Consider the following 16,891-nt stretch of genomic DNA (forward strand, 5'->3'; position numbering starts at 1 on the left):
CATTTCAAGGTGCTTGAGTAGCCTGGCCAGTCTCCAGATCTCAACCCCATAGAAAATCTGTGGAGGGAGTTGAAAGTCCGTGTTGCCCAACAACAGCCCCAAAACATCACTGCTCTATAGGACATCTGCATGGAGGAATGGGCCAAAATACCAGTAACAGTGTGTGAAAAGCTTGTGAAGAGTTACAGAAAACGTTTGGCCTCCGGTAATGCCAACAAAGGGTACATAACAAAGTATTGAGATGAACTTTTGGTATTGACCAAATACTTATTTTCAAGGGTGTAACGGTACATGTAATAGCATTGAACCGTTTCGGTATGTGGTACTCGGTTCAGAACGGATGCGTACCGAACGAGTTTCTGACGTAATATAACCCTTACTTTTCAAGGCTGTGAGTCGATCGGGTTACAGTTTCTTTGTGTAGATTATATTTACTCCGTCTTCTCTACTATGATGAGGACCAACATGCTAGGACAGTCCAGAAACGTCAACAGTGCGAAAACATTGCCGCCGCGAGAACGCAGTGAAATGCGGACGTTAGAGTCAATAAGTCAATGCACACCAGTCGCAGTGCGGCCGTGTGTTAGACGCGTCCCAGAAGCGGCTCAACACGACGCACGCGAAAAGAACGGCAGGGTTTATTATTTGACGCGAGACGCGACCCTCCTGCGTCAATACTACTACCGGTAGCTAGGATCGGGCAGACCGGAAGTCACTCGTGTAAAAATACGGTGGATCCGGTCGATTTTCAAAGTAATTACCTGGGTCTTTCCCAAAGGGAAAGCCAAGGTAATGCTGTTCTGCGACTTTATCGTACTTATTATTTCTTTATTTTTCATCTTACTCTCCGCGTTTTTTCGGCACGCCGCACAGCCCGAACCATAGCACCGATCGCCACCGTTCAAGTATCGGCACGACGGGAATTTTCGCGCGACGCAGGGTCTTTTTCAAACGGCCCCGAAAATTTTTCCGTCCGCCCGTAAACGGCAATTTTCCGGAAAAAAAAAAAAAAAAAAAAAAAAAAACGCTACTTGTCCTACAGTTTTCTACCAAATCGCATAATTTGGGCATCGGTAATTTGCCAAAAACTCTCCCATTCATTTCTAATGGGAGAATTTCCAATTCACTTCCAATGGGATTTCCAATGGAATTTACATTGCATTGATGCCATTGACGGCCATGAATGTCGAATCTGTTGATGCCAATGTACTTGGATTCAATTGACTATATGGATGTCGATGCCATTGACGGCCATAAACGTCCAAAATGATTCCCATTCATTTTCAATAGGGAAAAAAACAAAATTTCCCCAAATCAACAGAAAATGACCAGATATCAATAGGACATGTCCCCCAAACATCCCCTACTCCATTGACGCTTATAGGGGGTGCTACCATTGACGTCCATGGACGTCCAAATTTTTTCCCATTCATTTTCAATGGGATTTCCCCCCCCCCCCCCCAAAATCAACAGAAAATGACTCGATATCAATAGGACGTGTCCCCCAAACTTCCCCAATTCCATTGACAATTATGAAGGGTGCCGCCATTGACGTCCATGGACGTCCAATTCTCCCAATTATTTCTATTGGCTTTTACTTTGTTTAGTGCCACTGACTGGCATTACGGTACATTCTATTGATAGACCTGAGTGGGGCTAAGATCTGTATCTCCACTGAGGAAAGACCCAGGTGTAATTTCTCCCGAAATTGCAGTTTCTAGTATGCAAACGTAACCCACTTTTTGAGTCCATCAGATCTCTTGAGTGGTAGATCGGGGCACGGTTGATTAGTCTTTGTTGATTTACTGTTGTCTTCTCTTCTATAATAATAACCAACACGGCCCCGTGTTCAATACAAAACCCTCCTACCACAACAAAACAAGTAGGAACTAATATTCACATAGGAACTAATGTTATACAACATAAAATATACAATATAAATGAATACTACAACACATTTGTAAAATATAAACACAAAATAAAATAAATAATAGCCCATTTAAATAAAATAAATTGAAATGAGCTAAAACACCTGTAATTAAATAATAAGAATAATACACACATCCTGCTTACACAATTAAATTTATTAATTTCTGTGTGGCGCTTTAACTTGAGAAAATTCACCAATAAAGCTTTTGAAAAAAAAATGTTTCACTGAGGCATTTCATTTGTAAAATACATGTTAAAATCTTTGTCATTGGGATTGCTTTTCTCTTTAGCACAGAAGAAAGCTGACCAATACGCTGGGTCTGAAAGGCAAATTGTTGTTGGATTATCTTTAAATACCCGCTACTTTTTGAGCAGAATGTATAGGCTAATGTTCCTATTGTTGAAAGCACAAAAGTGTGTAATAAAGAACTAGCACATTTATATTTTGCATTTTGTTTTTTTACTGTACCGAAAATGAACCGAACCGTGACCACAAAACCGAGGTACGTACCGAACCAAGATTTTTGTGTACAGTTACAACCCTACTTATTTTCCACGGTGATTTGCAAATAAATTCTTTAAAAATCGAACAATGTGATTTTCTGAGGTTTCTTTCCACATTCTGTCTCTCATGGTTGATGTTTACCCATGTTGACAATTACAGGCCTCTCTAATATTTTCAAGTGGGAGAACTTGCACAATTAGTGGTTGACTAAATACTTATTTGCCCCACTGTACCTGTGTCCATGCCGAAAATACACGTCTGTGCTTGCAAAACTTTTTAGCTTGGCCCGTGTACTGTTATGTTAGATTTTTGGTTCGTAACACAGGCAGCAAATCAGATTAATTTTGTTGCTTGAATTCCAACTGGGACAGTTTTAAATTGATTTCTTGACATTTAACACAGTGCATACAAGTGTGATGGAAGCAGGGAATGTCAAGGTAACGGAAATCTGACAAACACAAGAACTGTTTAATGACTTCTCATTAGATCAATCAGATGAGAGTTTCTCCTTTCAAGATGGAGATCACAGATGAGGTGAGGCGTTAATTTGCATGTCTGGCTCCGGATGTGCTGTTTTAGATTAAGAAATCTATAAAAAGAGCAGCTATAAAATGGCTAAACTCATCAGAATAGAACTAGTGGTAGAAGGTTAATAGATTACACGGATAAATAACCATGTTTAAGGTTGTTGATGCAAATTGTTTTGACCTCAAATAAATATATACTGTAAATCAGGGTTAGGCTCTCCAAATCCATTATATTTTCAAGATGTTTTGAATACTGGTATCGGTCCAAGTTTGTAAAAAAAAGTATTTTGTCAAGACTTTCATCAATTATATTGTCCAGTTGTGTACTTGTCATAAAAGATAAAAATGTATGCATTAATGAATATTTAAGTCCATGTCTACCTGTAGCATGTATCTCGCAAAAAGAACTTTTTCTACAATTTGGCCTACTATCCACACGTAGACACATATTTTGGGCATTAAAAAAAAGAGTTTTTAAAACCTCCGACCAAAGTGAAGATTTGCTATCTGGGCGGCCACCTCGCAGCATTCCCGCTTGTCTGCAGGACTATCACACATCCGCATTTAATGAATTTCTTGTTGTAGTTTAAGCTTCTCTTCTTCTGTCTCTCCTCTTCTATTTACCTTTCTGTCCCCTCACAACCCATTCCTGCTCGCTGCTTTCACCTAATAAACGAAACAACGATGTATATCATAGTCCTATGTGATACATTAAAACTGTTCAGACCATAAGGACACTCAAATTTCCATGCTCTGTGCCAAGGCAGCTGAACAGCAAAGGTTTAAAAAAAGGTTGCGTTTTTTCAACGGTTGAAACATCACTGCCCGTGACAAAAAAATGTTTAAACATCATATGTGCGACCCGTGTTAACATTTAGGGACTGCGCTTGCGCTCCCGAAGTATTTGGAATTTTATATCATCGCATATACATCGCGAATGTATTAAAGACATATACCGTATAATGCACATATATAAACTAGGGCTGTCAAAATTATCGCGTTAACGGGCGGTATTTAATTTTTTAAATTAATCACCTTAAAATATTTGACGCAATTAACGCACACGCCCCGTTCAAAGATTAAAATGACAGCAGTGTTATGGCCACTTGTTACATGTGGTTTTTGTCTCCCTCTGCTGGCGCTTTGGTGCGATTGATTTTATGGGTTTAAACACCATGAGAATTGTGTCATTACTGACATCAACAATGGCGAGCTACTAGTTTATTTTTTGATTGAAAATTTTACAAATTTTATTAAAATGAAAACATTAAGAGGGGTTTTAATATAAAATATTTATAAGTTGTACACACATTTATCTGTTAAGAATTACAAGTCTTTCTATCCATGGATCGCTTTAACAGAATGTTAATAATGTTAATGCCATCTTGCCATTTATTGTTATAATAAACAAATACAGTACTTATGTATAGTATGTTGAATGTATATATCCGTCTTGTGTCTTATCTTTCCATTCCAACAATAATTTACAGAAAAATATGGCTTTTTTTTATAGATGGTTTGAAATGCGATTAATTGCGATTAATTACAATTAATTAATTTTTAAGCTGTGATTAACTCGATTAAAATTTTTAATCGGTTGACAGCCCTAATATAAACACATAAGCGACCGCATGCAATAGCAACCCGTGCTAACATGTGTTCACGAACATCTCAAAAGGCAAGTGCTAAACAGACAAAATATGATCGTTGAACAAATTTACTTGCACATTAAGAAATATTTAAAATAAATAAATTAATAATAATAATAAAGCGCACTTACAGTGGGGCAAATAAGTATTTAGTCAACCACTAATTGTGCAAGTTCTCCCACTTGAAAATATGAGAGAGGCCTGTAATTGTCAACATGGGTAAACCTCAACCATGGGAGACAGAATGTGTGTGTGTGTGGGGGGGGATCACATTGTTTGATTTTTAAAGAATTTATTTGCAAATCATGGTGGAAAATAAGTATTTGGTCAATCCCAAAAGTTCATCTCAATACTTTGTGAAGTACCTTTTGTTGGCAATAACGGAGGCCAAACGTTTTCTGTAACTCTTCACAAGCTTTTCAAACACTGTTGCTGGTATTTTGGCCCATTCCTCCATGCAGATCTCCTCCTGGGGGTTTCGTTGGGCAACACGGACTTTCAACTCCCCCCACAGATTTTCTATGGAGTTAAGATCTGGAGACTGGCTTGGCCACTCCAGGACTTTGAAATGCTTCTTACGAAGCCACTCCTTTGTTGCCCTGGCTCTGTGTTTGGGATCATTGTCATGCTGAAAGACCCAGCCACATCTCATCTTCAATGCCCTTGCTGATGGAAGGAGATTTTCACTCAAAATCTCCCGATACATGGCCCCATTCATTCTTTCCTTTACACAGATCAGTCATACTGGTCCCTTTGCAGAAAAACAGCCCCAAAGCATGATGTTTCCACCCCCATGCTTCACACTGGGTATAGTGTTCTTCGGATGCAATTCAGTATTCTTTCTCCTTCCAAACACGAGAACCTGTGTTTCTCCCAAAAAGTTCTATTTTGCTTTAATCTGACCATAACACATTCTCCCAGTCCTCTTCTGGATCATCCAAATGCTCTCTAGTGAACCGCAGACAGGCTTGGACGTGTACTTTATTCAGCAGCGGGACACGTCTGGCAGTGCAGGATTTGAGTCCCTGGCGGCGCATTGTGTTACTGATAGTAGCCTTTGTTACTGTGGTCCCAGCTCTCTGTAGGTCATTCTCCAGGTCCCCCCATGTGGTTCTGGGATTTTTGCTCACCGTTCTTGTTATCATTTTGACGCCACGGGGTGAGATCTTGCATGGAACCCCAGATCGAGGGAGATTATCAGTGGTCTTATATGTCTTCCATTTTCTAATAATTGCTCCCACAGTTGATTTCTTTACAACAAGCGTTTTACCTATTGCAGATTCAGTCTTGCCAGCCTAGTCTAGGTCTACAATTTTGTCACTGGTGTCCTTCGACAGCTCTTTGGTCTTGGCCATAGTGGAGTTTGGAGTGTGACTGACTGAGATTGTGGACAGGTGTCTTTTATACCGATAATGAGTGAAAACAGGTGCCACGATAATGAGTTAAAACAGGTGCCATTAATACAAGTAACGAGTGGAGCTTCGTTCGCTTGTTCGTAGGTGACCAAATACTTACTTTCCACTCTAATTTGGAAATAATTTCTTTAAAAATTAAACAATGTGATTTTCTGTTTTTTTTCCACATTCTGTATCACATGGTTGAGGTTTACCCATGTTGACAATTACATGCCTCTCTAATCTTTTCAAGTTGGAGAAATTGCACAATTGGTGGTTGACTAAATACTTACCGTATTTGCCCCACTGTATGCGGTTGGGTGTGGAGGATATTTTTCCTACAAATAAGGTTATTTGGACGTTGAGTTTTCTTGAACGATGGAGCAAAATACTCTTTTTAAAAAGCCCTGCTATGTATGGACATGGCCTAAGACAATGTCAATCAACCACTTCATATCAAATTAGTCACAGTATTGTTATTACTGATGGTAGAAGGCTGAGAGGGCAACAACTGTATACAGAATAAACTACAGACATTGGTCTATTGACGAAGGTGGATGCATGCTTAATGTGCTGTACATCTATTAACAAACAAGAAAAAATGGTACCTGGTAGTTGTTGTCACCATTCCTTGGTAGGTCTTGGAGAGCAACATCTAGTTCATCACTGATGGTGGAAAGCAGTACCCCATGTTTTGTTTCCATCTGTGACATTTTCTCTTCCAGTTTGACAAGCTCCGATACAGTTGCATGCCCCCTTTCATCAGACCTGATCTACAGAGGGTATAAGACCACGGGTGAAAATGGCTAGAATTTCTTGCCGGAACTCCCTAACATGAAGTTCGCCACGGAGCCCTCTTTTCAAAGTGTCTTTTGCCACCGAAATGCTAAAACTGCTTTTGGCACAGTTATAAATATAAAACACAACAGGTTTCACAGTGGTTAGCACGTTCCCTCACAGTTCTGAGATCAACGGTTCAATCCCGGGCTCCGGCCTTCCAGTGTGGAGTTTGCATGTTCGCACCGTGCCTGCATAGGTTTTCTCCTGGTACTCCCCAAAACATGCATGTAGCCTGATCAGTCTAAATTGTCCCTAGGTATGACTGTGTGCGCCTCCTTGTGCCCTGGAATTGGCTTGCAACCGATTCAGGGTGTGCCCTGTATACTGGCCATAGTTAACTGGGATTGACTGCAGCACCCCTGTGACCTTCGTGAGGATAAGCAGCTCAGAAAATGAATGAATGAATTAGTATGTTTCACACATGCATTAGGCAGCTGCATTACACTGGAACAAGGCGTAAATGAGAAACTGATTCCATTTAAAAAATGTATTTTTTCACTGATTTACAAAATTCCTCATAATTCAAATTTTTATATTTCCTCAAATCTAAAAGCAAAACCTCAATCTTAACTTTTTAAGAACATAGGCTGTACTTTAAAATTGGATAAAAAAAGATAATTTAAACACTGACTTTTTTTTTTTTTTATAATAAAGATATACGGTAAGTAGTATACATTTTTAAAAAAAAAGTACAAATGACTTACATTATGCACAGTGAAATGGAATATATTTTGAAGACAAAACAAACATGGACTTTTTTTCCAATTATAACAAAATAAAGAAGTAACCTTACATTAATGAACAAAAATAAGTTCAATGTGCACATTAACATAGAATGTGTTCTGAACGACACAAATAAAATAAAGCTCATTCAACTCTTTCCTTTCTCTTAAAGATCTAATCAATTTTCTGTTGCATTTCCCCTTTAATTCAACAAGCTTCCCCCCCTTTATTTGTTGTTACAAAAAAAAAAAACGTGCATTTGAACCAATCACAGCTAACTAGCTATGCTGATCACATGTCAGTATGCCAGCCAATGGCGTACCGCACGCAGGCTATTTTTAGACCGTGACGTCGCATCGTAAAGCGGAAGTAAAGCCGAAGTGGGACATTATAGACCCGCCCTCACATAGACACAACGTAATTTGTGCGACTTTTCGCCAGTAATCTTTCAAAAACGAACATGCCGATCACGCATTGCTTTTTTGGAACTTGTAGAAACGACTCTAGAAATCACGACACATGAAGGATGTGTTCTTCATACGTTTCCGGAAACCAAAAACTCGGAGGAAAAAAATGTGATGACCGAATCAACTTGCGCGGACTTTAACACCAGCTCGGTGAATCCATTCACATTTCATATGCAGTAAACATTTTGTTGGGTTGGCATGGTCTTTCAGAGGCAGGCATGAAAATGGGTCAGGGGTTAAAAAGGTGAGATGGGTGTGGAGGAAATATGTTCCAGTACACTGTACACCTCAACAAAATATTGAGCTCTGTCGACCCATACAGTGTTTCAGCAGGGCCGTGCAGAGACCGGTGGAGGGGCGGGTGCTCGTAGATCAAAAGGGGCACATGAACAAGTATTTAATACACCTTAAAACAACATAACTTCAATTTTAACCAGCTTTAGATAATAATTGGATGTGACTGTGACATACTTTAATTGGGAGGGGGCAACAGTGAATAGAAATCAAAACTGTCATCAACACTTTCTGGCTGTGACTCAGTCAGTCTGCTTCTTTTCTTCCTTAAACCTCTGCATCAAAACTTCCTTCCTCAACTTGTTCATCTGAGAACAAACCACATCAGATGGTCACTGAGCCACCAACAGCACTGTTTTCTCAAAACTATAATTTCATTATTATCCATACTTAACAACAACTGATTAATAAAGCAATGACATAAAATCTTATAGAAAAATAACATTGTAATTGTGTTTATAAATGTATTTAATACCCGACTATCCTTGCAAACTTGTTCTTACCAGGTCTGCTATTCACCCAGCTGATGAGGTATCCACTGCCTTTAGCAGCCTCATCCAACTCCTTTTTTTATCCCTCAATCTCCTTTCCCTACGAGGCATGTCTATGGAATGAAATATAAATTTACAAAAAAAAACAACAACAAAAAAACAGACTCCCCTGTGGTTTTTAGTTTTAAAGCTTTCTTAATTTCTTTCTCTCTCAATAACGATGGAGGTAGATTTGTGTTTTTATTATTCAATCAAAAAACAAAGTTACTTCTATCAAAAACAAAGTTGCTTCAATCAAAATACAGTATATACTTGTAATCCCAAAAAAGTCACTTCAATAAAAAAAATTGTTTTTGATTGCAAAAATAAATTTGAGACCAAAAAAAGCATTTGAAAACTATTTTTCTTGATTGAAACAAATTTTTCCATTGAAGTAATGTTGTTTTGCGTTTGGGCCACATTTTGGCTAGGACATTTGTGTCTTTATTATTTAATCGAATAAGTTGCTTCAAACAAAAAAATATATATAAAAAGAAAAAGTTTGCACATGTGTCAATCACCGTTTAACAAAGCCTGAGAGGGTTTGAGTAGACTCACTATGAAGCATTTAATAAAGCCAAGCATTTTCTTACTACTTTATTCTTGTTTAAAAATAATTCGGTGGGGCAGTAACATGTTTAAAACTTATCATAATTCTTACATTTTGAAGTGCTTGAAAACCATTTATAAATGATACTTTGGTGAAAAAAGTGAAAAAACATGTCTTATATATATGTATCTTTTTTCCAATGTAAAATCTGAATAAATACATTGAACACGCACAAAAAAATGGGGGGGGCGCTACTTCGCGGTTTTCACTTATTGCGGCGGGTTCTGGTCCCCATTAACTGCGAAAAACGAGGGATCCCTGTATTTCTGAAAAGCTTTAAGAAGCAACAGTCATTCCCACCACTCGTCGGGCCGGTGTTGTGCCGACACCGGCCGTCAGCTCAAGTCCCAGCCGAAAATAACACCTCTCTCAGGTGGACGACGGGAGCGATACGAGGCGCCCCCCTCCATCCGAGAGCATGCCGCTTAATTTGACTCAACAGTGTGTTTCTTCGTTTATATTACCGCTAAATACACAAGCTTGACGCCAATTTAACGGGAGCAATTGTTTTTTCATGGGAGATTTGGCTAGCTCTGGCAGCGTTCAACGCAAGCTGCAACGAATGGCAGTAACTTTTTTATATCGCAAAATGTGAAAACGATTGAAACCATTACTCACCAAATTCAATCTGCTGGCAAATACAGGCAAGTGTGTATGCTGCGCTCTGATCTGCCCCGGTGTGGATAAGGCCTGCTTTTTGTTTGAGCAGCTTTGCAATGCAACCAAAGGCTCTCCGCGCACTCCATGTACACGCGTAAGGAGTGCGTGCATTTGGAATAATGGCAGCTTGGGCCGATGATTGGTTCTCGTCAGTTAAAGAACCGATTTCTTAAGTGCTCAGTTTACGTACTAAGTTAATCACATGATGATAATAATAATAATAATTAAATAAAACCTCCCGACCCCCCCTCCTCCCAAAAATAATTTCTCCTCGGATCTACGCAATTTACGTAGGTCGCCCTTTTTGACTTCAAAACGGCGAATTTCTCCGAAAGGTGAGAGATTTTCATGCCTGCAGAGGACAAAGAGGTAAGCATTTTTATATTTTTAACGTATTTTTTTAGCGTAACGTTGTGCCGTACTGCTTCTGTCTGACAATGAATGACCTGAAAAGAATTCCAATGGTATCTGACTGCCACTGTTACCGTTTCTGTTATATATATATAAATATATATATATATGTATAAAACACAACTTTAGTAAGGGGAAGTGTAAATAAATGATAGAATTAAGATTTGTTATCAATTAGGGTTGTTCCGATCATGTTTTTTTGCTCCCGATCCGATACCGATCGTTTTAGTTTGAGTATCTGCCGATTCCGATATTTCCCGATCCGATTGCTTTTTTTTGCTCCCGATTCAATTCCAATCATTCCCGATAATTTTTCCCGATCATATACATTTTGGCAATGCATTAAGAAAAAAATGAATAAAACTCGGACGAATATATACATTCAACATACAGTACATAAGTACTGTATTTGTTTATTATGACAATAAATCCTCAAGATGGCATTTATATTATTAACATTCTTTCTGTGAGAGGGATCCACGGATAGAAAGACTTGTGACTTTGTATATTGTGACTAAATATTGCCATCTAGTGTATTTGTTGAGCTTTCAGTAAATGATACTGTAGCCATGCCCCAATGCATGATGGGAAGTGGAACCATGACTGTGTGTAGTGCTACCAATTGATATATCTTCTCTGCGTTGGGAAATAACAAATTGTTAAGAAAAAGATCAATTGCTACCTTGCTTCCCCACATTGCTTCCCGTGATATTTCTAATCATAGGGAGAGGGATTGTAAGGCTTTAGCCAATTAAAAACGGATCCAAAGGCTGCCAAAATTCACTCTACTCATTTTACGCTGCCTTTTATCTCTCTATATAGGTGAAACGGCGCCATTACAGATTGAGTTCGACAATGCGTGAGTGGCTCGTACAACGCATGCTTTAATTGCGTCAAATATTGTAACGTGATACATTTTTTTAAAAAATTAATTACCGCCGTTATTGTGATAAAATTGATAACCCTATCTTAAGCCTAAACTAAAGACTCTGGATGAGTGTAACATATTATGTCTGTAACGTTAAATACAATTAGAAAATGATTTAATTAAAAATTATATATAAAAAAAGGCATGGCCGATATTTTTTTGCCGATCCCGATACTTTGAAAATGACGTGCCGATCGATCGGGACATCTCTATTATCAATGAAAAAATTAAAAGTGTTTGTTGGCTATCACTGAGTAGCATTTGCGATCGCTACACAAAGCTAACTAAATTACCCCCATGAACGGTCAGAGACGTAGGACAACCAGAGGATATATAAGAAAGACAGGGCTGATGGTAAACGATAGCTTGTTGAAACAGGAGAATGTCATTGTCAGTCACGTCCATAAAAAAGCTAATGCTATGCTTAGGTCGGCTCGTTTTTTTTTTTTTTTTTTGTCTTTTTCAGCCTTTGACACTCAAGCCATCTCTTTAACTGAACATCTTTATGTTCTTCCACATCTTTGCCAGTGAATTTGGCACCAGGCACATCATTTTCGGAGGGAATTGGTAGGTTTGGCTCTGTAAACCTCTCCTTCGTACACGATTTCCATTCATTTCCTATTGGGGACAAACGGTGGCTTGTCCCTACTTAGCAACAGTAGCTAAATTCATGAATATTAATGAGCGGAAATGACGTGTTGCTTGCGGTACGCCATTGAACGGACAGCAGAGTCCTTTTTTTTTTTCTCTTGCGTGCCCTGCAATGCATGTGCACTCTCTGTGTGCGCAGGGCGACGCGACTTGTCAGATAGAGACACTGGGAAGAACTACGTAGAATAAATGAATAATAAATATCAGTGGAAACGGATGTTGTTAACACTTGTGTATGTAAATCTGACGTTAGTAGATTGTTCTTATTGGAGATGTGCGTGTGGCAGCCTAGCAGGGTTTTTTTTTAAACGTGGGGTTTTGACAGTTGAAGTCATATTTTCGGGATCAAAGCGTATGCCGGAACGGCGTTTCGCCATCCGGCGTGTTCCGGCCCGCTTTCACCCCTGAATAAGACCTAGGAGAGTTGTTCACAATACAGAGTACTGTAGTCGCACCTTGTGCAGTACAGGACAAAATTGTAAGTCTGTAGGGTGGGGGGTACAAATTACATTGCAAACCACAGACAACCCTGAGCATCAAAGTGTCTTTTGCTTTCCTCCCACACAAACAGACCTGGTTAACAATCTTTGTCTGGTGTGCTCTGTCAATAGTTTCAGGCTTTCTTCCAGGGCACAGTCAATCAATATGTCAGGGACACAGGAACTAACTGATCAGTGTTGCCGGAGGACTGTGGGTCATCATTCTGTCTCTTAATGACAAACTACCTACGCTACATAAATAACAGTCCTTCTTTCCCCACATTCAGCCTATTTAGAGTCAATACATAGATGCCCTGAAGAGATCCTCTTACTTATGGGGCCTGTCAGAGAGGAGAGTGAAGACTCCATCTACTGTTGTAAAACACCTACGATTTTATGTAGCAGCCCTTTGAAATAGTGCTGATATGGCACAAAAATAACCTTTCAAAACCATATCAGGGTTTGCATGATCACGACATTACATTGAATTGTTGTTACCACAAGAACAAAATATGTATATGAAATAAAACCATCTGATCAACTTCTAACGTTGTTTATTCCTGCAATAATTAGCTTTATACTTTATGAATCATTTAGGGTTAAAATGAGCATGACAGACACTATCCTTATTACAGTGGAAAAGCGGAGACTAAACTATTATATTATTATTATATATATTCGGGATGTTCTGATCCGATTACGTGATTGGAAATCTGGCCGATCGCGCCATTTTTCAGAGGATCAAAATGAGGTAAAAAGGAGCAGGTTTTTAATTTGAAAAATATATTTGTTTTTCTGCTTCAAGCTCGAACAGCCTCTCACCTCCCTCCTGCTATTTAGCAGTTTTTTTCTTGGTCACCAACTGGTGTTTGGTACTTAAACGATGATTGACAGGTTTGGAACTTTGATCTAGTGCGAGAAGGCTCGGTAGCTCTACGATCAAAGGCGCAAATGTGTCAATCATCGTTTAGTTTGTTACACACCAGTCTGTGGCAAATGATTCAAGTGAGAGGCTGTTCTCAGCAGCGAGCATTAAAGCATGAGTGAATTTGAGTGGACTCACTCAATAAAGCTTTTAATAAAGACAAGCATTTTTCTACGTATCTTGCTAATGTTTCAAAAAAATTCACATGATATAGGTAGCACTGTGGTTAGCATGTCCACCTCACAGTTCTGTGCGCCTACATTTTGTGTTGATGCACCCGAAGAAAAACGTTAGGTGCAACCAAAATAAACTGCTGTATTTTAAGCCAAAAGAACTGTTGTGTTTGATAGAACAATATGTCAGTATGCTGCCATAAAAGTTTCATGGCGCATTAAGCCCCCGAACTATTTTTAATTTGTCCGTTTTACCCTGGAGACCCCTGTTTACAGACACTGCTTTTGTTTCAACCAAGCCATAAAAAGAAGGCAAGTATTTATTATTTGAAATGTCTGTAATTTTTTAGCTTAGAATCATTAATTGATGTCTAATATTTAGTTAAAAAAACGACTTAAAAAATTATTCCCTCGCATATTTTAAACTTTTAACCAATTATGTCACAATGAAAAAAATAGTGTGTGTAAATACAGTAGGTCACAGATATTTACCTCATAACTATTACTTAATTCTATTTTCTTTTTTTTTTGTTACTGTCGCATTTTGTCTCTTGTCATATAAAATATAACAAGGGACCATCACCCATAAAATGCCCAAAAAGTCCGCCTGTGGCCATTCACGGCTGTGTTTTGACACTCGGTGAGACATGCTAGTTTTTGGATCGAAACAAGGTAAATACCCGATAATATCTCGTTAAAATCATGTTGTCTTTAATTATGCTCTCTCATGCTCTCACCTCAAGTTAGGGTTTAGGGGTTTAAAATATATATCTTTTTAAATGCCCTCCTGTTCATAATTTTTCTTCCCCCAGAAAAATGAGATTTTAAGCTTTCGAATGATGTATTACACATGCCTATAGGACAATTTTGAAATTTGGCCAAATTGGGGGTCTCAGAGCAGAACTTCAAGTCACCTGAGTGTTTTCCGCCATGTTTATATATTTTAGGGCTGTCAAATGATTAAAAATTTTAATAGAGTTAATCACAGCTTAAAAATTAATTAATCAAAATTAATTGCAATTCAAACCATCTCTAAAATATGCCCTATTTTTCTGTAAATTATTTTTGGAATGGAAAGATAAGACACAAGACGGATATATACATTCAACATACTGTACACAAGCACTGTATTTGTTTATTATAACAATAAATCCACAAGATGGCATTAACATTATTAACATTCTTTCTGTTAAAGGGATCCACGGATAGAAAGACTTGTAGTTCTTAAAAGATAAATGTTAGTACAAGTTATAGTAATTTTTTATTAAAACCCCTCTTTATGTTTTCGTTTTAATAAAATTTGTAAAATTTTCAATCAAGAAATAAACTAGTAGCTCGCCATTGTGACATCGCCGAGCGGTGACGTCACAGCTGTTCTTCCACAGTCTCTCTAACTACGTAAGGTAGTGACTGAAACACACCACAAGGTGTCAATGGTTTTTTAAATTACTTTGAAATCAAGCTAATGAGTGTGTTTTGTCCCACGACTGACGCCGTAGCTCCCTGTTTTTTTTTATTTTATTTTATTTTTTTTTAAGACTGGGTCTATTGTGATTCACATTCATTTGAGTGCTGGCTTCACAACGTACGAGACCACTAATAGTTTGTATATTGTGACTAAATATTGCCATCCAGTGTATTTGTTGAGCTAAACGAAATGTTTGAATACATTTTGACCAAAGTCTGAGTATATTTTATGTGTATTTTGCAGAGCTATTTTGTTTGGGAATGCCAGCTTTTCTTTTTGTGAACATCACTTTTTTGAGAGATAGGAATATTATTGTTGTGCGTTCACTAAATGATACTTATGTTTGTTGTGAAGGAGTTGCCGAAGCTTATGCCAATAAACGGCGCGGTCCAATGAACGCCTGTGCCCACTGCCTTTCTCTGCCTCTTGACTCTCAATGTGCAAAAAATGGCGTCATTGTAATCTGTTTGAGGCAATGCATGAGGGGGTCATTCCGCGCATGCGTTAAATGTGTGAAATATTTTAACATGATTAATTTAAAAAATTAATTACCGCCCGTTAACGCCATACATTTGACAGCACTAATATATTTTACTTTTTAAGGGCTAAAAGGTAACAAAATAATCAAGAAATACAATAGCATTGTCACAAAATACAAAAATATTTATGTTTTATACTTGCCAAAATTCCTGGAAACAGCGAAAGAGGGAGTACTGTAAAAAGTACAGTACTGTAACATGTTTGGAACTTTTGTTCAAATAAAATAAAAAATCAGTATCAGATCAGAACTCTGGATCGCCAGATTCTCAAAACCAGGTGACTCGGGTGCAAAAATATGTTATAGGGACATCCCTAATGTACATGATATAGAAGCAGGTATTTCACTCAATTTAACCACTTTCCATGTCCTTCCATGTCATCTTTATTTTTACATTATTAAAATTTAATAGAGTGACAGCACTTACTTCATCCAGTTCCAGTTTAAGTAGTTGGTATTTTCTGTAGAGGAGTGCATGTGCATCCTCTTTGGAGCTCAGGTGTGCAGAGAGCTTATCACACTCATCCTTCATCCTGTCCAACTTGACGCGCAGTGCTTCACACAACTTCTTGTCCGACACTGCACCTGCCTAATGGAGAGCAGGTGTGTTTATGATCATGATACACATAGGGATGGAATGATTGGACATAATCAAATACATACCCTGATTAGTGAACTGGCAGATACTATACAAAGTGTCTTAAGTTTGCAACGAGAAACTTATTTACCCTATCCTTGCAGTAATGTCTATATTGTAAGAAGAGACTGCATTATGAAATCCATTAAGTACTAATTAGAGTGAAACTAACATTGACTGAGAACTTGGGATGAACTGAGTGACACACAGTGAGGGGAAAAACAAAAAGAGGGATGGAAGGAAATAGAAGGAAAATGCTAAATTAAAGCTGGAGGCAGGTGACAAGGGAAGAGATTATGAGCGAAAGGGATGATACAGTGGAGAGGAAACCAAGAGAGGACAAGGACAGGGAAAATAGCTATCTTAAGCTTTTTTTCCCCCCCCCAAAGTTGACTGTAGCTAAACATGAATATACGCTTCTAGCTATGCTCTTTGTCGATTGGTGGGCTTCTTGGGGACATGCACAGCACCCATGGGTTGGAACTTAAAATATTCAAGAACATGTCCTTGTCCTCCCTGAACTGAAATGACACTATTACGAGCTACTGTATGT

At 38.3% G+C, this 16,891-nt stretch overlaps 1 protein-coding gene across 3 annotated transcripts in view; it reads right to left on the bottom strand.

Moving 5' to 3' along the window:
* The window catches only part of LOC130907744 (centrosomal protein of 128 kDa-like), an 81,160-nt gene that overhangs the window by 33,087 nt on the left and 31,182 nt on the right, over positions 1-16,891 (bottom strand). For 2 of the 3 annotated variants that reach the window (XM_057823157.1, XM_057823156.1), the window contains exons 15-16: positions 16,129-16,290; positions 6,613-6,777 (exon numbers count right to left, since the gene is read on the bottom strand). In XM_057823157.1, coding sequence (XP_057679140.1) covers positions 6,613-6,777; positions 16,129-16,290 — 327 coding nt within the window. The remainder of the gene's footprint in view (positions 1-6,612; positions 6,778-16,128; positions 16,291-16,891) is intronic. The other variant, XM_057823158.1, reaches the window with a different exon arrangement.

Source organism: Corythoichthys intestinalis, chromosome 19 (assembly GCF_030265065.1).
Source record: "Corythoichthys intestinalis isolate RoL2023-P3 chromosome 19, ASM3026506v1, whole genome shotgun sequence".
Lineage (NCBI taxonomy): Eukaryota > Metazoa > Chordata > Actinopteri > Syngnathiformes > Syngnathidae > Corythoichthys > Corythoichthys intestinalis.